Below are 21,344 nucleotides of genomic sequence, written 5' to 3'. Positions count from 1 at the left end.
TGGAGGCACCCGTTGCATGCAGAGCAGCACAAAGCACAGCTCTGTGCATGCACCCCGGTGCTGCAGCATTACCGGAGGGCAGCAGCAAGCAGCTGGCAGGTGTGACAGCACTGCCATTTGTCATTAGGTGTGATGGCACACGGAGGAGCTAGGAGAAGGGAAGAGATGCTCCCAGAGCCTGGTGCAGGGCTGTGCTGTGTCCTCGTGCACTGCTCTGGGAAGATGAGGCACAAAACCTGACCCAAGAAGCACGTTGATTCATGGCTTCAGTAATTAACTTTGCATCCAGCGATGCAACTTTGCAGACGCAGTGGCAAATCTCAGCTCATTAACCGTATGGCCTCAGCTGCCTGGTGGAGCCAGGGAGAAACTGCTTAGGGGTCACATCCTGCACTCAGGGCTGCCCCACAGGGATGGGGCTCCTGTGGGCACCCGGCCTTGCCCCACACATGGATCTGTGCTGGCACACAGCAGGCGTTGCATGGAGGGAACACGGGCGACTGAACGGCACTGAAATGCCGTTGTCAGAGTGCCAACATATGCAGAGCATGGTGATATTACAGCCCTGCCGCTGCCTGTGGCTGTTTTTCCTCTGCTTCTAATGACTAATAGAGAGAAGACGAAACAATTTCTATTAGTTTCTCCCACGCTGCAGTGGGTTTCTTATTTTCCAAACCTCATTAGGGTTTGTAATACCGCGGTGGTAGTCAAGAGCAGTCCGAGTCACCCTAGGGCAAAAGAAGAGCTGAAGAGATAGGATGTGCAGCCCGGGCTCAGCACCGCTCCTGGCTCACATCCAGGGGCCCTTCTGATTCCTTTCCAAACACTTACGCCTTATCTCCATCTTAAAGGTTAATGATGAAGCTTAGGAGAAAAAAATGCTTAAGATCAATTGTTATAGAAATGGATGTGTGCACTGGGCAGAGAGCTGGGGCTGCATTCACATTGGAAAGGCAAAGGCTTTTTGGAAGGCAGTGCGTGTGGTTCCTGGCAGGCTGCAGCAGTGTGGGGCTGTGCCTTTCGGGGGCTCTGACCCCAATCCTGCAGGCACTGCATGTGCATTGGGCACCTGCCTTGTGCCAGCTCCTTGGGAAGTCCCAGCGTGCAGTCCTGGCTCCTGTGAAGTCAGTGGGAGTTCTGTTATTTGTTGCCTCGTTACAAATAAGCCTAATGAAAGCAGCAGGCTTGGAGCTGCTTGAGCAACACTCAGGAGATGATTGCAAACAGCGCCCAAACCAAACGGCGGGAGGGGAGCTGCGAGGCATGCAAACCCCAGCTGATGGCACACTGCCTCCCCGTGCTGCTGCAGGATGGCTGTCTGTCCGTCTGACTGCATGACATCTTCCCACCCAACTCAGTTAGCCACAACTGGCTGAGCTATGGAGCCAGCAAGGTCAGCCCTGCGGCTGTGAGCCACCGCTGATCCCGTGGAGAACACCTGGAGCAGCAGATCCATGGAGCAGAACATCCTCCCATCAGCCCTCTGCCAGCGGGCTCCTTCTTCATCAGCCACAGCAGCTGTTGGACATCCCCAGGACCTTCCCATCGAGTGAGGGTAGCAATGAGCGTGGCACCAATGGGACCTCCAGGCCCTGCCACCGGGCTGCTGTGCAGCAGGACAGGCACCCTGCTGCTTTTCTCCAAAGTGGATGTATCCACTTTTCCTCACTGCCTTCTCACTCAAACACTTTTTTTTTTTTTCTTTTTCCCCACTTGAAACCTCTTGCAGGAAATCACCTTCAAGCGAAGGTTAAGCACTGGAAACTTCAAACCCGATGGGAATCATCTGTATATTTGCAAAGTTGTGAAAAATAGAGCTTTTGCATGGAAACATTCTTGCAGCCCCGGTTCCATCATTAAGGCATAAATCCAGCTTTGTAGACCTTCGCTCTGCCTGCTCTATAGGCACAACGCGTTGCTGTGGGAACCGCAACTTTCCGAATTTGTTTCCACTCCGCGCCGTTTCAGCACGTTTCCAACAGGAGCTCCAGGGGGAGAAAGATCCACAGCCTGCTGCGAGAGCTCACCCCCAGGAGATGCGTTATGTGAATAAATAAATAGCTGTGTAATGGGGAGCAAGGGGGAGAGTGGGTGGAGGGGGGGGGGGGTTTAATAGGAGGTGACAAACAGGTGGTGCTGGGTGTGAGGATGTGGGTGGTGGGGTCTGCGAGTTGTGCACGGGGGATTTGCAGTTTTGGAAGTGGTGGGCAGCAGGGAGCTGTGCTGTGTGCTGCTTCTCCATGCTGCCTGGCAGTGGGATGGTGGTGGGCGCTGCTGCTGGTTTGTGGTGTCACCCATCGTGGGGTCACTAGGCCTGAGGAGGGGACAGTTGGGTGTTCAGACAGTTTGGGGCCACCAGGAGGAGGATGGGGTTCAGGTGGCTGCAGTGCAGGAGAGATGTGATGCTGCTTGGCATGGGCAGTGTGGAGAATCCATGTCATGGTCCAACAGCAGCACTAATGCACCCACAGGGCTTGGCTTACCGTGAAGTGACGTCAATGTTCTTGTCTTCTGCAAGCCCCACATCTGGACATCATTTGCTGCTTGCTATGTCTAGGTGCCCACGTGCCTGCCCACAGTCCTTGCTGGTCCCAGTCTCCCAGAGGATGGTTCTGTGGCTCCGAGAGGAGAGCGTGGTGCTGAGCACAGCACTGTGCCCGAGGACGAGGAGCACCACATGTGCCACCGGCATCCACGAGCATGCTGCATTCCCAGTGCTTCATGATTTACCTCCTTGCAGCACCTCAATTTAAATGCTAATTCTCCCCATGCTGAGAGGCGAAGCAGCTGGTGTGTGGTGCTGGGTGGTTATTGTGCACGCTGTGCGGCCAGGAGGGATGGCAGTGTGAGGACAGTTGTCTGCACTCCCCCAGCCCCGCCAGCCAAGTTTGGGAGCTAAGGGAAACCTCCAGGCCTGGCAAAGTCTCCTTGGTCTCTACTGTGTCCCATCTCATTAATGGGAGTGGGGGCTCGCTGGCATAATGAGCTGCGTTTGGAGTAAGGACAGCACTGTGCATGGTTTATAAATTACTGGTGCCTGAGGTCAGGGAGAAATGTGGGGAGATTTACGGCGTGCTTACCTTCCCCAGAGTGGCTGTGGAAACACGGCACCCTCATGTCTGTCTCGTAGCAACTCCATAGATCATACTTTGTGCAATTGCAAGGAGCCCTTTCCAACCATCCCTGGATCAAACTGGGTTCTGGTGAACTCACAGCTGCTCCAGCAGAACTCTTCTCTGAAGGGACGTTGGCTCAAAAACTGGCATCGAGCAGCCTCAGATCCACTGCACCCTCCCTGTGCCATTGCAGGCCAGTAGGAAGCAAGATGAACAAATTCTCATTGCAGGGGGAGGCGTCCTCCCCAGCTTCCATCGCAGAGCTGTGCAAAAAGCACAGTCCTCGCACCGCCGCTGTGCTGAACATAGCCACCCTGGATGATAATGTGATTAACATTTGTAGCTGTGCTGGCTTAGATAAGGGTAATTAAATCTCACGCTTCAGGGCATCAGCTAATCACTCGCAGGGTCATTTTAATTTATAACTTTTTTTTTTTTTTTTTTTTTTGCCCCTTCCTGAATTTATTTGCCCATCCGCCACGATGCGCTGTGTGCATCCTCTGTCAGCTCCTCAGCATGTGGCTGCTGTGGGACCTGGGGGCCGTGGCCACATCCAAGACAGGCAGAGAGCCCTGGCAGCCCCCAGAGACACTGCAGATCTGTGGGACCCCGTGGGATGCCCTTGGTCCCTCTGTTGGCTTCCCGTTGGCTGTGTGATACGGTGCTGTAGGGCTGTGGCTCTACACTGCACTGTATCACAGATTTATGGCATGTTGTTTAAGCTCAGGTACCCCCCAGAATTCCCAAAAGTGCATGTATGCAGTTTCAGAAGGGCAGGAGGACACAGATGCAGCAGGGAAGCGCGCTGGGCTGCAAGCCTGGGGAATTGGGGCAGCGAGGGAGAAACATTTCTCTCTGCAATGACCCAGGATCTGTCAGTTGCCCCAGTGCATCTCCCTTGCAGAAGTGCTGTGAGCTGATGCGTTGGGTCAGTGTGCATTTCTGAGCAGTAGTGGTGTGAGGTGCAGGAGGCAGGACGAGAGGCAGGAGGATGCTGCAGGGACCTGGGAGCAGATCGGTGTGCTGCTTCTTCCCCTGATCCCACTGGAATACACAGGGCTTGGTGGGCATCTGCAGGCCCAGAGGGCACGAGCATGGGGCTGCTGCATGCCTCCCACTGTACCTCCAGCCCTCCCCTGTGGTTCTGTCAGAGCCCAGAGCATCGTGGTTCTGCTCGGTGCTTCCAGTGGGTGCAGAAACTGTTGGTTTGTGCATGGAGGGTGACGGTAACCGCAGGGTTATTAATAAAGAAGAGAGGAAGAGGAGCTGCAGCCCCCTGCCGGCTGCTGGCCCTCAGCACACTGCCCAGCTTGCTGTGGCCAAAGAGTGCTTTTGGTGTTGCCCCCTCAGCCCTTCCCAGCACGGTGGGTGAGGTGGCAGCACGGTGGCTCTGCGGTGCCTGCATCACCCAGCGTGGTCACAGCGGTGGCACACAGCAGGATGTGTGCAGTGGTGCTGAGATGCACCCCGGGAGAGAAGCAGCTTTGGGTCAGGGAGGGAGGAGATGCAGAAAAATGCCACTGCACTGCTGAAATTTGGGCTTTGAACACTGCTGCGAGCATGTGCACACCCACGTCTGTATGCGCAGGACCCACTTGCACTTGGCCCTTGTTTTTCCCCAACCTTTCGACTGCAGAGCAGTTAAAGCAAATGGCATTACAGCAAGCAGCACTGCAGAGCACGGCTTTTTGGTAAATACCTTTTTGCAGAGGTATCAGCGGTGGCCAGCAGCTGTGCATACAGATGGGCCTCGCACTGCTTGCACTGCTCCTGCTGCCTCAGCACAGCCCCTGCCCTCTCTGGGACAGTGTCCCCGGTGTCCCCTCCTCCCTGTGCATGCTGGAGGCGGCACACAGGGCTGGGCACACCTCTGCTGCCTGTCTTTTGCTGTTACTTGTGGTTGACACGCTGTCACACTGCAGGCTGAGCTGTGTCCCACATGTAGCATCTCTTCTCTCCCAGGTGTAGAGAAAGCACTGGGATTGCAGTTCCCCATTTGCTTTGCTCAGGGCTTTAAACAGCAAATCACTGCTCCACCACTGGGAATCCCATGTGCGATCAATGGGAGATTTGTGAGCGCACGTGTGAGCAAGAGGTTTTTCCCTGCAGACAAATAAAACACTTTTTCCCTGGCAGTGACTGTAGTGAAGCTCCTGAGATTCCATCAGGTGCTGGAAGCTTTGAGATGTGGGGTGGGGAGATGCATCCCCTGCTCTCCTCCTACATCCCTATGCGCTGTTCTGGCTGCATCCAACCTGGAGCAGTGGGGAGGCCCCAGGAGGTGCTGCACCAGTGTCACGCCACACCAGCACCCGTGGAGGTGGACATGTCCCTCCAAGCAGGATGTCAGAGCATCTCTTGAGTGTGGATGGGTGCAGGAGGGAGGAGATAGGGCTGGTGGGGGCCAAAGCTGGAGCCGATGGGAGGAAATCAGCTCAGAGGGAGGGCAGGCAGTGCCAGCCTGAGGGCTGACCTGGTTCTGCAGGAACCTCCTCGTTTTGTTGCGGCTCCGGGAGGATGCAGAGCCTCCTGGCCTATATTCTGTCTCTAAGATCAATATTGAACATCTCCCCCCCTGCGTTCCCTACGCAAGTGCAGGGTTTGCCAAGAGGGGCTCGTCTCACAGCCCTGTCTGCTCACCATTTCAAATAATTTCTCTGCTATAGTTGTTCTAGAAACAATTCATTAGGGGCCTATTATACTATGTTACACCTGCTAAGGTTAGAAAAGATCCCACACATGGTGAATTTGCAGCCTGAGCTGCGCTCTTTGGCTTCTTCTGGCATCTGCCTGTACACTGACTTTTTTGTCCCCATTCTCCCTGGAGCAGAGCCGTGCCTGTGGCACTGCTGGGTGACCAGCACGAAGCTGCACGTGAAGCAAATCAGGCTGCTTTCCTCTCAATGCTGTCTGCCATCCTTCCCACACCACACTTTGGGAATCCAGGCCAAAAGCAGCAGGCAGGTCCCCAGTCTGACAGCAGTTCTGCTGTAAGCAGAGAGCTGCAGCCCTGGGGAGCTCATTAAGCATCACCTTGCAGTCTGCAGATGGGGCAGAGAGAGAACCCCATCCTTGCTAGGGCTGCTCCCAGGAACCCACCTGGAGATGTCCCTCGGCCGTGCCGCCCGGCCACAGCCTGCATCCTTGCTTTGCAGTTGTCTTTTTCTCTCCGCAGGGAGAACAACTTCATCAAGGACTTCCCGCAGCTGGCTGATGGGCTGCTGGTCATCCCGCTGCCCGTGGAGGAGCAGTGCCGTGGAGTGCTGTCTGAGCCCCTGCCCGACCTCCAGCTTCTCACTGGTAAGAGCCAGCCCTGGTGGCCAAGGAGCATTCCCCCATAGTTGGCCGTGGGGGCTGAACGCCAGCTGTTCCTTTGCAGGAGACATCAAGTATGACGAGGCGATGGGTTACCCCATGGTGCAGCACTGGCGGGTCAGGAGCAACCTGTACCGCGTGAAGCTCAGCTCCATCACCCTCTCTTCAGGTGAGAGATGCTCAGTGCACGGGAGATAGAAAATCATAGGACCATTTGGGTTGGAAAGTCCACCATCACCACCATGTCCAGCCATCATCCTGCCCTACCGAGTCCCATCAGCAACCCACGTCCCTCTTACAAACCTCCAGGGATGAGGACCCCACAACGGCCCTGGGCAGTGACCTGCTTCATTTCTTTAGAAGGGAAATGAGACAGGGAAGTGGGCACTTGGTTGCACACAGGGCTGGAGGCAGAGCCAGCCTGAGCTGCTGAGCAACATAGGGATTCCTATGAGCACATGTATACACACATATATGATAAAAAGCATATTTGTGGTTTTACAGGGACCCAAACTGTTTGTGAATGCAGGTCCTGTCATGCAGGGAGTGGCAGATGAGGAAGGGGCAGGCGGGAGGATCCTGCAGCCGTCAAAACATTTCACTTCCACATTTTTATAACTACACGTTTTGTTTCAGAAATGCTGAAACGTTTTGTTGTGACCTGAAATGTTTTGCTTTTTCATTTCAAAACAGCATTTTTTATTTAGGAAATCAACCTATTTTTAAATGGGAAAAAAAAAAACGAACAACAACAACCCAAAAAAAGACAAGATCTAGCACAGCCAGGCTGCACAGCCCCAGAATGAAGCAGCCTGCTTGGAGCTGAACGAAGTCTTTGGGGTCAGCTCACAATGAATTGTTCCAGCTTTTTCCTTCTACCACCCTTCTCCTTCAATCAACCAGCCAGGCAGATAACCTCGTTTGGGTGACAGATGCAACATATTTCCTTGCAGTGTGTTTTCAGTTCCACCACTGAAGCACAGCAACAATAGGGGCCCTCTCCAGCAGTGCCTCTGTGATCTGTGGGCTCTGCAGAGCAGTCAGGGTGGTGTCACTGCCCTGTGACATGTCCCAGCTGACTGCACGGCTTCGCAGGAGGTATTGCCTTGGTGCAAAGCTGCCACAGCCCACTCCATGGATCCCTGGGCTGTCCCCAGCTTTTCTAACTCTCATGAATGGTCATGCCAGGTATTTGTGCTGGAGGTGATCTGCTGTGCTCTCTGTGATAAATTTATCTTTGCATTAAGACAACATCTGTGGTTGGCAAAGGCCATGCACATCCCTTGGGGAGAGCACTGCCCCATGTCCCTGCATCCCGCAGGATGGCCTGGGCTTACAGGAGGGTTTGTGTGCACACACGTGTGCATCCTTGGAAATCTGCTTGAGAAATCACTTGGGGAGAGGACTCATTGCAGGATGGCAGAGCCACAGCCCCGTTAAGCCGCAGGTTGTGCATTGTAGCAGCTGATGCAAACCACAGCAGAGCAAGGGGGAACGTCTCTGCGCTCCGTGGGGGCTTTGTGCTGCAGTTTCCCTGTTCATCTCATGCTTTGCTCCTGCAGGCTTCGCCAACATCCTGAAGATCCTGAACAAGGACAGCAGCCGGGAGGAGCTGCTCTCCTTCATCCAGCAGTTTGGCTCCCACTACATCGCTGAGGCTCTGTACGGCTCCGAGTTCAGCTGCACCATCCACTTCCCCAGCAAGAAGGTGCAGCAGCAGCTGTGGCTCCAGTACCAGAAAGGTGAGGAGGGCAGTGCCCTGAGCGCCGCGTGTTTCCATTGCTCTTTGCCATGGTTCACCCCCAGCCCTGCTGCCGTGCCCCGAGCCGGGGGTGCGGGTGGGTTTATGGAGATGTGACATAATTGAGCTGTCTGAGAATAGCTTCGTTTTATTGCTTGTGACAATGACAGTCTTTAAGGAAGTGTATTAAATCAATAGCGGACTCATTGTGCTACACTATAAATAACGAGACACATCATTAAACAGGGCAATAAACTTCAGGACTTTGAAGTAATACAATTAGGTTATGTTTATAAAAACTCCCTTATCGCTGTAGCCTTCCATTTGCCAATCCATCTCCCTCCTCCAGGGAGCTCGGGATATTCCTGATGTTTTTCTCTTGAAAATGTCTGCAGTACTCCTTAGGGCACGCTGCAGGGCTCAGGAGCTGACAGGTGCTTCCATCACTTCCATTTCTTCCATTGCATCCCTCCCATCCTGTGTGCTGCTGTGGTCAGTGCAATCCTGCTCCTGCAGTGCGTTCTGGTTCATTTTCCCTCTGTCTTCCCAGCGCTCCTGTAAGCATGTTTGTAACATCCTGTAGTCATTTGTTTTGTTTTTAAAGAGTGATAAATGGAGTTTGCCAAAGCAATGCCCCCATTTAGCAGGAGGGAGCATTGTGGAGGTGTGCTGCTGATGGCTGCTGATGCAGTGATGTGCTCAGACACGCTCAGCCCTCTGCAGATGTATCCGTGGGGAGAGGATCCCAAGCAGTTCCTGCTCCAAATCCTGCAGGATGCAGGGGGGATGGAGGACAGTCCTGTTCTGCATATGAATGTTTAATTTCTGCCTGTGCTGTGTTATTCAGGTACTAGTGTTGGCACTGATGTTGTTCTTTGTGCACAGCTCTGTCTGTGACATGGGGCTTTGGCAGCCAGCAGGATTGGTGAGGTTCATCTCTGGGGCCTTTGCTGCAGTGGAAGGAACAAGTTCTGTAATTGGCCGCTTGAGGATGCTCAGGGCTCTTGCAGAGGTACCAGGGATGCTGCTCCATGGGCAGAGCATCACAAGGAGCCCAGGGCTCTTTCCTGGAGAAATCCCAGTGAAGAGACAGAACTCGCCAGTGATGGCAGATGGATTTTATCCCCAGCTTCTCCCCTGATTTGCCTTCATTTTAGCAGTGTTGTAGGAATGATCTGGATAAATAGCCCCAGCTAGATGGTTCTGGATGCATTCTCAGCTCAGAAACAGCTCTGTCCTGCTGTTCTCCACTGCTCCTTCCAACACTGCTCCAAGTGTGTGTGCATATCGTCTCCTGTAGATACAACAGCAAGGCCAGGGTGAGAGCAGTTTGTTAGCGAGCAAAGCAGGGAGAAAGGAGAGACTTGAGCTAATTGAAACAGCACCAAATATGATCAGAATGCATGCTGTGGCATGCTCACAGCATCGTACTGAATTATTTTAATACTGTAATCAACTTCATAAATCAACTCGTGGGCCTTGGGAAGAAGCTGCTGGCAGGAAAGAACATGATCAGTGTGTTGAGACCTCATGGAAAACACGGCCAGTGACACAGCTTAGCATCTGGGCATCCATTTCTGCAGCCATGTGGAGGAGAAAGGGATGCAGCTCTTGTGGGGCTGGCAGAGGGTTTGTGCTCTTGGGACAAGCAAGCTGCAGGTGCTGCCAGTATTTGTGGGCTGCTCTACCTGTGGAAATGGGGACAGTATTCAAGCAGCCTGAGAGGAAGCTTCCTCCTGGGGCAGTGAGAGCAGCCTGGGGACAGGGATGGGGAGGGTGGCACCACACTGCCCTACTTGGGGCGATTTGTGGGGATTCCTGGGTGGCAGAGCCCTGTTCTGTAGTGGAGCTGCCTGCCACATCCCAAAGGCGTGCAGGAGTGAATCCTGCAAACATGAGAGGTGGGGAGGCCAGGGCTGCAAATGCAGACACTTCCCCAGGCTCTCCTCTAGGAACTGTGTGAGCAAAACAAACCAAACGCAAATTTTATTTCATGCTGAGCGATTAAAATCCTGTTTTCAGGGCCTGTTTGCTTGGGCTCTGTGCAGTCAAGCAGTGCTTTGGCTCAGCAGAGGGGCTTCCAAGCAGGGACCTGCAGATCGACCTGGCCATCGATCTGTGCCACGGGAGCCTGCATCCGTTTTTCCTGTCATTGAAGGCAGTGCTTAGTGCTGATGGTACCTCATTAAGTTCTCACCAGTTGTGAGGACATCTTCATTTGGCAGCTGAGGCCAATGTGACAACCCAGGCCATCCCCTGTTGTGTTTAAGATTGGGCCAGGTCTGCCTGGGATGGGGCAAACCAGCTTCATAGAAGCCCCATAGTGCTGTGCCTGGGGTCTGGCTAATGTGGGGTGCTGACAGTGCAGTGCTCTGGCTGGGGCTGAGCAGTGTTTGCACAGTGTCGGGGCTTTCCTGTTCCCTATGAGCAGTCTGGGGCTGGGCAAAAGGCTGGGAGGGGAGATTTCAGTGAGATTTCAGAGGAAATGCCTTACTCACAGGGCAGTGAGGCCCTGGCACTGCTGCCCAGAGCTGTGGGTGCCATCCCTGGAGGTGCTCAAGGCTGTGGATGGGGACCTGGGCAACCTGGGCTGGGGGCAGGCAGCCCATGGCAGGGGTGGTGCTGGGAGCTGTAAGGTCCTTTCCAAACCAACCATTTTGTGGTTCTGTAGTTCTCTGAGGGCACAGCAAGCCCAGTAATGCCACACTCAGCAATAAAACTGGAGGTAGAGCAGTCAGAGACACTATCCCAAAGTGCATAGAAGAAAAGAAAGGGGTTCCTCCACCCACCCCTGGGGCTGCGTTGTTCACCAACACACATGTGCCACAGAGCTGCTTGCTCCCTGGCTGGATGAGGAGCAGAGCTTGGCAAGGAAAAGGACATAGCTGCTCCAGCAGCACCATCTGACAGCCCCAGTGGGATTTCCTGAGCGTCGTTTTCCTTGCTCGCTTGCTCCTACTGCGATACACAAAATGCAGAACAAATGTCTGTAAGTGCTCTGGCACTTAGAGAAAATGGAGACGTTATCAGCTGTAATGCAGAGGGTCTCGTCTTGTCAGGCATTTGAATGACAACTCTTTTCCTTCTCACCTTGCAGACGAGCTGAGCCTCAGTGTGGGAGATGTGTGTTCTCCAGCTGGGAAGAGCTCACCTCTCCCATGCCACAGGGATCTGGGAGCGGGGCTGATGTGCCTGGGTGTGCATGGGTGGAGATGAAGAGGTTTTCAGTACCAACGTGTTACACTGCTGTGTAAGGTCTGAGAGATGCTCGCTCTCGGCAGCTGATGGCTCACTAAAGCAGGAGGGGCTGTGCTGACAGCTGCTGTCACTTTCACTAAGGCCTCCTGACCATCCATCACCCTCTGCTCGCTTATCTCCCTCGGATCATGTGTCTCTGGATGTGTTTCCCTGTACGAGGTTACAGATTTCATGCTTTCTTGTGAACTGAGCAGTTTAGACAGGGATCTTCACGAAACATAAGCCATAGGATGCAGCCTAAGGGTCTCCTGGAATAGCACTCATATCCTTCAGAGCAGGGTCTGTGGGTCCCTCCTGTCTCTGCATGGTCTGAATCCTCTCCCTTCAGGTCTGGTGCTACCATGAACTGTCCATGGGAACCTTTAGCTTTTAATTCCTACACACAATCAGGTGCATGAAGAAAGGTGAGTTTTGCACCTATTGAAGGTGGTCATGGCCTTCCCTTATACCTGCTTGGTCAGAAGTAATGCACTTTGAATTTCCCTATCCTTGAGATAAGCTCCTACAAACCACCACTCTGTTACCTTTATAACACTCTCCCAGCTCGTGGTTTAGATCATTATGTTTATTTCAAACCCCCAGATTTTGACATTTTGCTCAGAGAAGGAAAAAACAATCTAGCTGGTTGCCATGAAATTTAGTTTAGACTAAGTCTGTGCTGTGACTCAGTCTGCTAAGCGACCTTATGCACTGCTCATTGTAATCCAAAATTACCAGGCGAGTAATTAGTTGTGCAAAATGAAATAACTTAAAATCCTCACATGGAGTAATGACCTAGAAAAATCACTTAAGCTATACAATGGAAACAACTCCAAGCATCTGGCTGGAGTTTTACTTTTGTAGCTCTGCCCCCTTTGATTAAGAAGCACTCTTCTACTCATCCCTGTTCAAAACCGTGGCTGTCAGCTGCTGCCCTGAACAAATGTTACAGTATACATAAGCTGTAACTGATAAACTGGCAGCCCATCGCCGTTTAAAGAGCTGCTCCGTATCATCTGAGATGAACACGGGTAATAACAGCCTTTCCCCAGATCAGCAGCTGTGCTGCGTGGCAGGGGAGAGCCTGCATGTGCTGGTGACACATGGAGGTCTTCTTGAAAGCTGAGTACAACACTGCTTCGCTCCCCTTTGGCTCCATGTAAACGCAGACGTGTTGCAGTGTTTATCAGAATCAGTGAGCTCTCCTCCTGGCCCCTGTGAATGTGCTGCCTCTATAGCCATGCACTGCTGAGGCAGAAAGTGCAGGAGCACCACTGCTGTTGGATGGAAGAAACTCCAGGCTTTGTTTATGGGGTGGGTGGAGAAGTGTTAGATGAAGTTACATTAGAGCTGCCCAAGAGATCAGATCTGTCCTCCCCACTGTGACAGCGCAGAAGGGGTCGTGCAGCCATTGTGTTAGCGAGGCTCATTCCCACCAGCCATAAAACACAATCTGCCACCAAGGGGAGAAGACAAAGTGTTTTTAATAACAAAATGAGCCGTCTGCAATGCACTGTTAATTGGATCAATTTTTCCTTTATTACACGATCTTTAAAAACCGAACACATACGTACAACCAGACAAGTTCTTTCTCCAGGTAGAGAGCAGAAGCAAAACTATTTCATCACAAACCTTAATTGCCCCGTTTCGTCTCATCTGGCAAACGATCACAGCATCACACTGGGGGCACCACAGCAAGAAATACAGCTCTGCAACATCACCTCGCAGTCAGTCACGTTGTGGCAGGGAAAGGCTAAGGACAACAGATTTCTTTTTTCCCTTCCTGAAACCCCAGCCCAGAAGAGCTGCAGACAAAACACAGCCAGGCAGCCCTCGCCCTGCCCTGTCCCACCAATGCATGGCACAGCAGTGTTATTTTTCCCGAGTCTCTGAGCGAGCAGCAGATGACAGATGCTTTGTTTTAGCTGCGTACCCAGTAACAGACCGGGGTAAACAACAGCTCAGCCCATTTGCTGGACAAGCTTTTATGTCCCTTTAAGCACACCAGGAAATGTTCTTGCTGGTAGTGTGATGTTTATTGCAAAAAAAAAATTCCATTGGAACGGAAAATGACAGAGGTACATATTATCATAGATAATATTGCTTCAATTATTCAGGTCCACAGTAGCTTCCTGCTTGGAGCAGTTCTTAGAAACAGGAGAGATGTTTAAAAGAGATCAGTAGGAGAGGAACTGACATTACCATAATACTGGAAAAAACGCCTTGAGTTACAGTGTAATTAACTGCAGAAGGTGCCAGTAATAGTAGTCATCTCCCAAAAACATACATGCAAGATGAGATCAGCTCCCCAAATTGCTGTTACGTACCTCAGGCAACTGCCCCCTCCCACCCAGAAAGAGAAGCAGGGAATGTAAATAGTTGTGTGCATATCGACAGCCTCAGCAAATACACAGAGCAGTGCAGGAGGGAGGGGGCTTCAATTCCCTTGGGCTCTTTTAGTGTCTTCCATCATCTGCCCTGCTAATCATCCCCTCTTAGCTCCTACCCTCTTCTCTAAGATCTTTCTACAGTGCGAGAAGAACAGGATGTTGTCCTGCTCATTGGGCAGCTCCATCACACAGCTGGGCTCCTGTTGTGCTGGCCCTGCTCTGTGCTGTGGCTCAGCACAACAGGGGGAGGGAAAAAAACAAATTCTGCCAAAGGAAAGCTGCTTCTGGAAACCCCATCGCTGCCCTACAACAGGCTGGAGCAGCAGCTGCTCTGAAGGCTGTTTTCCTTTCCTGCTTCACCAGGGAAAAGTATATGAGAGCATAAAAAAATCACCTGTTGCATACATGTTGTAGGACAAGCAGCAAACAATTTGCTGTCGCATGGCAGCCACCATAAAATCAGCTTTTATATTGTCTGCCATGCCCCCAAATTTGCAACTATGTTGTTGATAGCAACAAATAAATGCACTGCAGCGTAACTATTATCTGTGGCAGATTAACATGCTACCACTGTGCCCTATTTGAATGCGTCCTTCCTTCAATAAACTATTCCAGGCAAGCAGCACCACACTGAGGTACACATTTATCAGTGAGGAGAGTAGCACTGTGGGGGCTTGGTTCACACAGCTGCAGTTTTGTGCTTCATTTGGCCCAAAGCCGTGATGAACATGAACTCTGGTGCCTGCTGGTGCCATAAAAAAGCTGAGGAATGTCATGATTTGCTGTGCAAGGAGAAAAAGGCAATGCACCAATGGATGTGCTTTCGAGTGCTAAAAAAATTAAAATGAAGCAATCCCCCCCCACCCTCATCGTGGGATACAAAGTGCAGACACGTGGAAACCTGTTTGCAAAGGTAACGATCCGGAATGCAGGCAGTGAGGTGCAGGTGAACATACAGTTGTGTGTGATCTCATTTACTCCCACCTCCCAGTCTTCTTCCCCCAGCCTTTCCCTCCCCCCCGATGAAGGTAGCAGACAAACCTCCCAAAGGCAGTTCCCAAGATACATTTAATAACAGCACACTTCTGAATATCAACAGATTTCCCCTGATTTTTTCCTCCAACCCCCACCCTTCTCCCCCTCCCTCTTCCCCAGTGGAATTCTTAGCAGTAATAATAACCCTGTTGCCATCAGAGGGCAGTTTTCTGGCTCAGCTCGGTCTCCCATGATTGCACTGTACTCACTTCACATTGAACAGACACGGTTCACAAATGGCACGACAGGGGCGATCTCCTGAATACCAGAAAAGCGGAGAGAGAAAACCCTCACTCCTCAGTTTGAAAGTAAAGCTCCATCTCCGTGCGGTTTAAGAGGGCTATTTTGTTTTATGCAGTGCTGCAATCAGAAATTGCTTTCTGTAGTAGTTGCCCAGACAACTGCTACTGAGTTCCTCGTGAGTACCATGGCGAGAGAGGATTGCCTCTCTAGTCCCCTAAAGGAAGGTGATTTAGGGCAGTCAGTCAGTGTTTATGGCACAAAGAAAGGTACAGTGGTTGAAGACGTCGTCAATGCAGAATAAGGAGGTGAGAAGGGTTAAGGAGCGACTGGTCATTTAGCAAAAAACCAATATTCCAGAAGGATCTCTTCCTTCGTGCTCTTCTTTTCTATTGTACAGATTCGAAAAGAGAAAATGCAGACCACCACCACGTTAGTTATTTTGTTCCTAAACAAAAAACGTGATGGCCTCCGTGCCAAACCCCGTTGGGCTGTGGTGCAGTTTTTCAGTGTTTGACACTGGTTCCTGTCAGATTGCAGTGAGGCTGGAAGAACGGCTGCTAAAGACAGGGGCTTTCCCCAGAGAAATGCCTTTAAGGTGTGGAATATCTTCTCAGATGGTAACTGTAGATCTTAATGCAATGATCCCAACAGTCCAGCACCAACAGCTGCCCTTTGGGAGTAATGGCAATACCAACCGGGCAGGTGAGTCCTTCCCGGATTAAGATATTATAGCCTCCTCCTTTAGGAAAATGTAGGATTTCTTTACGGCTGCTGTCAGCAACGATGAGGTCTCCCCTGGCATCTACACACATCCCAGCAATGCACCTGAAATCCTCATTCTCAGAGAAGAAATGGCTAATCTGGCGTCCCAGCTGCCCGTCTGGGCCAACAGAGCCGATTGAAAAGCCTCCTTCTAAGTGGTGTTCGTACTGCCGGTTTTCCAAGTTGAGCCCCAGCCCCTGAGTGAAGTATATGGTCCCTTCAGCATCACAGGTGACAAACTTGGGGCGCACTGCACTACACAAGCAGGTGTACTTCACCACCCCCACGCCACGGTCCACAGTGAAGCACCACAGCTTCCCTCCTTCCACATCAGTCACCACAAACTGCCCAGAGGGCAGAGCTGCGATGCCCCAGGGCTTGCTTAGCTGGCTCCTGTGACATGCCACACAGTGGCCATCCATGGTGTACACCTTGACAGAGTTATCGTAGCTGTCGGTCACACCTATCAGGCCATGGCAATTCATGGTGACAGAAAGGGGAGTCAAATTGGGCAAGTCTGCTCCAAGGAAGCTCAGTACAAAGCTATCGATTCCGCTAGGGCTCCGGCGGATCTCCTTCAGGAAGCCCTTGCGGGTGAAAACCTGGATTCGAAAATTGCCTCGGTCTGCCACAAGCACCTCTCCTTGGAGAGTGACATACAGACTGACGGGCAGATTGAACATCCCTGGCAGGCTTCCCTTGGAGCCCATCTTCTTGATGAAGTAACAGTGCTGGATGCTTGCAGCTGCTTCGGGCATCCTCGGCTTGGCTGGGGAGGAATTTGGCGTGCAGCTGGCTTCTTCTTGCACCAAGTCAGGCTCTCTAAATGATGCCGATGAGGATGCTGCAGTTTCCATAAGCGATTCTTCCAAGTTAACAGTCCGGGGTTTCTTCACCACCTGCCCAATCTGCAGTGGTCCCACATGGCTCACTTTGAGGAGTTCAACCTCGTGAAGTATCAGCTCTCCTGGGAGATTGTTTGTCAGTTCTGGTTCTTCCTCGTCTGCTGCATCCTCCAAGAGAGCTATATCTCCTTGCTTTATTTTGGCAAGGAAATAATCACAGCGAGACAATATCTGCACTTCTGCTAAGTTCAGCAGATAAGCTTGTTCCTCCATTACCTGATTATTTACCTTCTCCACTTCAGACAAAGAAGTGGTGAAGAACTTGCGTGACCTGGCCAGTTCTTCTTGGATCTTGCGCTCTTCTTTGCTGTAATCTTGCAGAACTGCTCTGTATCTAGATTGCAGATCACTAGAAACACTTTCCAGAGATGCTTTTCTTTTCTGCAGATCATCCATGAGCTCCCGAAGTCTGGCAAGCCTTGTCCCAAATTCCCTCCTACGCTCTTCAGCAGCCTCTTTGATAGCAATGACATTATGCCCTTGGGGCATGTGCGATGTCTCCTTGCACGGCTCACATAAAACCAAGCCACAACTCTTGCAAAAGTGTCTTGGCAACCTTCTCCCACAGACTTTGCACATGAGGAGACCAACCACTTCCCCCAGCCCTGTGGTGTCTATGATCTTCAGTACAGTAAGATTGTCAGTAAGCTGAGCTAAGGTTTTGATCCGAGTGATTTTGCTGCAGAAAGGGCAGCGTATCCCGTTAATGCTGGTTGCTAGGAGCTTCTCCAAGCACTGTTTGCAGATGGTGTGCCCACAGTGTAAGAGCTTGGGTCTCAGGTGCTCCTCAGTAAAGGACTCCATGCAGATGGGGCACTCCAGGACCTCTCGGAGTGCATCCGAGTTGAGCTGAGGGGCAGAAGCCATGGCTTTCTACAGCTTTAGCCAGTGCAGAATTTGGTACCTGCATGTATTCCAAGGTGCTCCAATTCTGTCCAGAAAGAAAAAAGAAAATGTGATTTATGTCATCAACAGCAGTTACATATACATGCAGTTTATTTCTGATTTATCTCCCAGATCCGGAAAACAGAAACCCAGTTGGCTTTTCCACATGTGAGAAGGGTAGATTTATCATCGCTAATCTCAGAGTGGGCAAATCCTAAAACTAACTTGCAGCTTCCAGTGCAATGAATTATTCACTTGCAAAATTTATAAGTAGAACTGAAAGAAGTGTAATGGCAGCAATAAGGAAGCCCAATATATATTGATGACTGAATCATCTCCTCATGGTGCCCATCTCCTGCTGCCAAGCCTGTGAGTTTACATAATTTACTCTGAAATCCAGAGAGATTAAACCAAGCGTTCAAATGTTGCGCATCAAAAGAGGAACCAGATGGTGCAATGCTTTAGGACATTAATATATCACCTCTGGAGACCTGCATTCAGATAAGACATCAGACATGAACAAAATAAATGCGGTTGGTTTAAACTGCTTTTCTAGAAAGCCAAAATAAATTTTCAAGGTTTCATATGTTTGCCAGGAGGTAATCCTAGAAGGAATGATTTGTCAGCTTCCACTCTCTCTGTGATTGACTGTTTATAGTGGAAACATGCGCCGATGTCTTTAAACCAGTGTACTTCATTAACCTCTGCCATGCTGCATCATGCAAATAAATACAGCTTGATGCAGCAGCGTTCTATCAGGTATTAGCAGAAATGGAGCTCCCAGACAACTCCAAATGCTTGATAATATAGACTGCGCGTGTTCACTCTCAGGTCTTGAACTTAGCTTAATTGCATATAATTTCTCTATATTCCATAATCTTGTAGCACTGACTTCATTCTTGTATTTTGGTTCAGTTTTGTACCACCGTGGTTGCCATTCAACTTCAGTCCAGGCTTCTTCATCCTCACATCCCACGCAGCAGGGAGCAGATCCCAGCAGCTCCCTTGCTGAAGCAGCCATCCATTCAAAAGGAACAGAACAGGGTTCACATCATTAAGTTATTATTCAGCAGACTGAGTTTCAATACCTCTGCTACTGCATTGCTTAGCCGTTAAAAGAAATGGGGAGAAAACATTTCTTCTAGGGGGAGAGGAGGGGAAGGAAGTAGTTAGTCTTTAAAATGAAGAGCTGGTCACAGAGGGAAGCGAGCAGAAAGCTTTCTTCCCAATAATGGCTGCATGCACGCAGCACTCTTGCTTCCCCGCTGCGTTTCCCTGCTTCGCCCTCAGGAGCATTTCAGACAGAAAGGTTCAGTGTATTTCAGTTTAGCGTTTGCTCAAGTGGAAGGAGACAGCTGCAACGAAGAAAAGTTCTTTATGTTCATACAGAGGGAAAAAAAAAAAGATCTGAATTTATCAGCCATGCGGTCTTTTTAGCCCACTTTGCAGGGATGGGCGCTGCAGGATCTCCACCGGCGGGGTCCCAGGCTGGGAGCTGACCCCAAATGGGGGCACAGCCGCTGTCTGGCTCTCAGGTGGCACCACTGGAGCTCCACGGCACCCCACAGCCTTCCCTTTCCTGCTGAGCAGCACCTCAGCTGCAGAGAAAGGAGCCTGGGCACTGCTGTGCAGATCAGACACATTGCTCTGAGGGGTGGAGAGCCGTGTTTTAAAACAAGGTCTACAAATTAAGCATAGGATGCAGGATTCGTTACCGCTGTTTTGCTTGGCAGCACAGGAGGAGCTGCTGGGAAAGGCACCAGGCGAGGGGTTGCACAGGGAGCTGCCGTCAGATCGCGTTTTCATCAATGTAAAACGGAGCAAGGGCTTTTCTTTGGGTTTAACTCGGGCTCGGTTAGAAGGACGATTTGTGTGACGTTCTTTAAATACGCACAACTCTTCTATCGCTTCTATCGCATGCACAGCCCTCCTATCGCATGCACAGCCCTTCTATCGCATGCACAGCCCTTCTATCGCACGCACGACCCTCCTATCGCACGCCAGCGCGCGTCTCAGCGCCGCGATGCCTTGGCAGCGCTGTGACCCCGCAGCTCTCCTCCCTCGGTCCTACCCCATGTCGGGCCGTTCCTCCCACTCAGAAACCGGGAATCCCGGGGCTCGCCTGCCCGCGGGGCCGAGGCCTGGCCAGGCCCCGTGCGCGGCCCCGCAGCGCTGCGGAGCGCCGCCTCCCGCCCGGCCCGGCCGCGCTGCCCGCAGCGGCGCTGGTGCGGCCCCGTCGCTCGGTGCGGTGCTGGGGGTGCTGCTGCCCGCCCCGTCCCTCTCCGCCCCGCCTGTAGGGGGCGCCACGCGCCGCGGGGCCCGCTCTGCGCCTTACCTGCTCGCCGCTCCCGGGCCGCGCGCCGCTCCCCGGCATGCCCTGCGCCGCCGTCACGTGTGCTGCGCGGCGCGCGGCGCGCTGGGAGGTGGAGTCCTGAGGGGCGGCAGCGCCGGGAGCGGTCCGTGCTGTGCGGGCGGGGTGACGTGCCGCGTTTCTGTCAAAAAAACCCAAAACAAACAAACAAAAAAAAAACAGCAGTCGAAATGTTTCTGTCAAGAAAAGTAAAAGCCTTTATTTTTTTTCTCCCTCATCTTATTATGCAGCATTTTGTGCTGAGGTCCCTACGCGGGTCACAGAGTCACAGAACCGCGGTGATGGAAACATGGAAAACGCCCTTAGTGGGAAAGGACCCCACAGCTCCACACAGCACCAACCCTATTCTGACAGCCAGCCCTGGGGGCCGTGCCCACCTCCCTGTGGGGCACAGCCTTTCCCCAGCCCCACCTTACCCTCCTGATGGAGCTCCATGCCAGCAGGCCCTGCTGCTGTCACCAGAGAGCAGAGCTGAGTGTTGCTCCTTATGGCAGCTCTGCAGGCTGCCATGAGGGGCTAAAGGTTGCCATGAGGGGCTAAAGGCCTTATGAGGGGCTGCAGGCTGCTATGAGGGGCTGCAGGCCACCATGAGGGACTGAAGGCCACCATGAGGGGCTGCAGGCTGCCATGAAGGACTGAAGGCCACCATGAGGGGCTGCAGGCCACCATGAGGGACTGAAGGCCACCATGAGGGGTTGCAGGCTGCCATGAGGGGCTGCAGGCTGCCGTGAGGGACTGAAGGCCATCATGAGGGGCTGCAGGCTTCCATGAAGGACTGAAGGCCATCATGAAGGGCTGAGGGCCTTATGAGGGGCTGCAGGCTGCCATGAGGGACTGAAGGCCACCATGAGGGGCTACAGAATGCTATGAGGGGCTGCAGGCTGCCATGAGGGACTGAAGGCCATCATGAGGGGCTGCAGGATGCCATGAGGGGCTGAAGGCTGCCATGATGAGCTACAGGCAACCATGAAGGAGCTGCAGGCTGCTGTCATGTCATGGTTACCACGTGGTATGAGGCCACAGCCTTCCTTTGATCCCACCTCATGTCAGGGCAGCCCAGTGCCGTGGTCGAGTTTTGCTCGCACGCCTTGTGTTGCCTCACGCCACAGATCTGTTTTTCTTCACTTCAAAGCAGCCTGCAGACTCCCAGCACAAAACTGCCTATTTTTAGTTGCAGAATGGCAAATGCAATCAGTTGATTGGGCAGTGCACAAAATATCACCAATGAATAGGTGTGCAGCTGCGGTCACTTATTCAAGGACTCACACAAGGCATGTCCTGCTTGGCATTCATTCCTTCCTGTAGTAGCCTGGATCCTGGGGGAAGTGGCTGGGAGTGGTGAAG

General features: G+C 52.1%; 2 protein-coding genes across 10 annotated transcripts in view; one reads left to right on the top strand and one right to left on the bottom strand.

Moving 5' to 3' along the window:
• The window catches only part of ASTN2 (astrotactin 2), a 262,038-nt gene that overhangs the window by 150,568 nt on the left and 90,126 nt on the right, over window positions 1-21,344 (top strand). For all 7 annotated transcript variants that reach the window (XM_090121266.1, XM_031601586.2, XM_031601585.2 and 4 more), the window contains 3 exons: window positions 6,292-6,416; window positions 6,496-6,600; window positions 7,994-8,173. In XM_090121266.1, the coding sequence (XP_089977392.1) occupies window positions 6,292-6,416; window positions 6,496-6,600; window positions 7,994-8,173 (410 nt within the window). The remainder of the gene's footprint in view (window positions 1-6,291; window positions 6,417-6,495; window positions 6,601-7,993; window positions 8,174-21,344) is intronic.
• Window positions 12,887-20,029, bottom strand: TRIM32 (tripartite motif containing 32). 3 transcript variants are annotated; one of them, XM_031601587.2, is made up of 2 exons: window positions 19,965-20,029; window positions 12,887-17,675 (listed from the first exon to the last, which is right to left on the bottom strand). In XM_031601587.2, exon 2 carries the CDS (start codon window positions 17,609-17,611, stop codon window positions 15,668-15,670), a length of 1,944 nt encoding a protein of 647 aa, XP_031457447.1. In that variant the 5' UTR covers window positions 17,612-17,675; window positions 19,965-20,029; the 3' UTR covers window positions 12,887-15,667. The 3 variants fall into 3 exon arrangements, with proteins under 3 accessions (XP_031457447.1, XP_089977398.1, XP_089977397.1); XM_090121272.1 differs by lacking the exon at window positions 19,965-20,029 and adding an exon at window positions 19,701-19,800; XM_090121271.1 differs by lacking the exon at window positions 19,965-20,029 and adding an exon at window positions 18,522-19,798.

The sequence above is a fragment of the Phasianus colchicus genome, chromosome 19 (assembly GCF_987193195.1).
Source record: "Phasianus colchicus chromosome 19, bPhaCol1.hap1.1, whole genome shotgun sequence".
Taxonomy (NCBI): domain Eukaryota; kingdom Metazoa; phylum Chordata; class Aves; order Galliformes; family Phasianidae; genus Phasianus; species Phasianus colchicus.
Note: the sequence above shows the minus strand (reverse complement) of the source record. Positions and strands in the feature narration are given on the sequence as shown.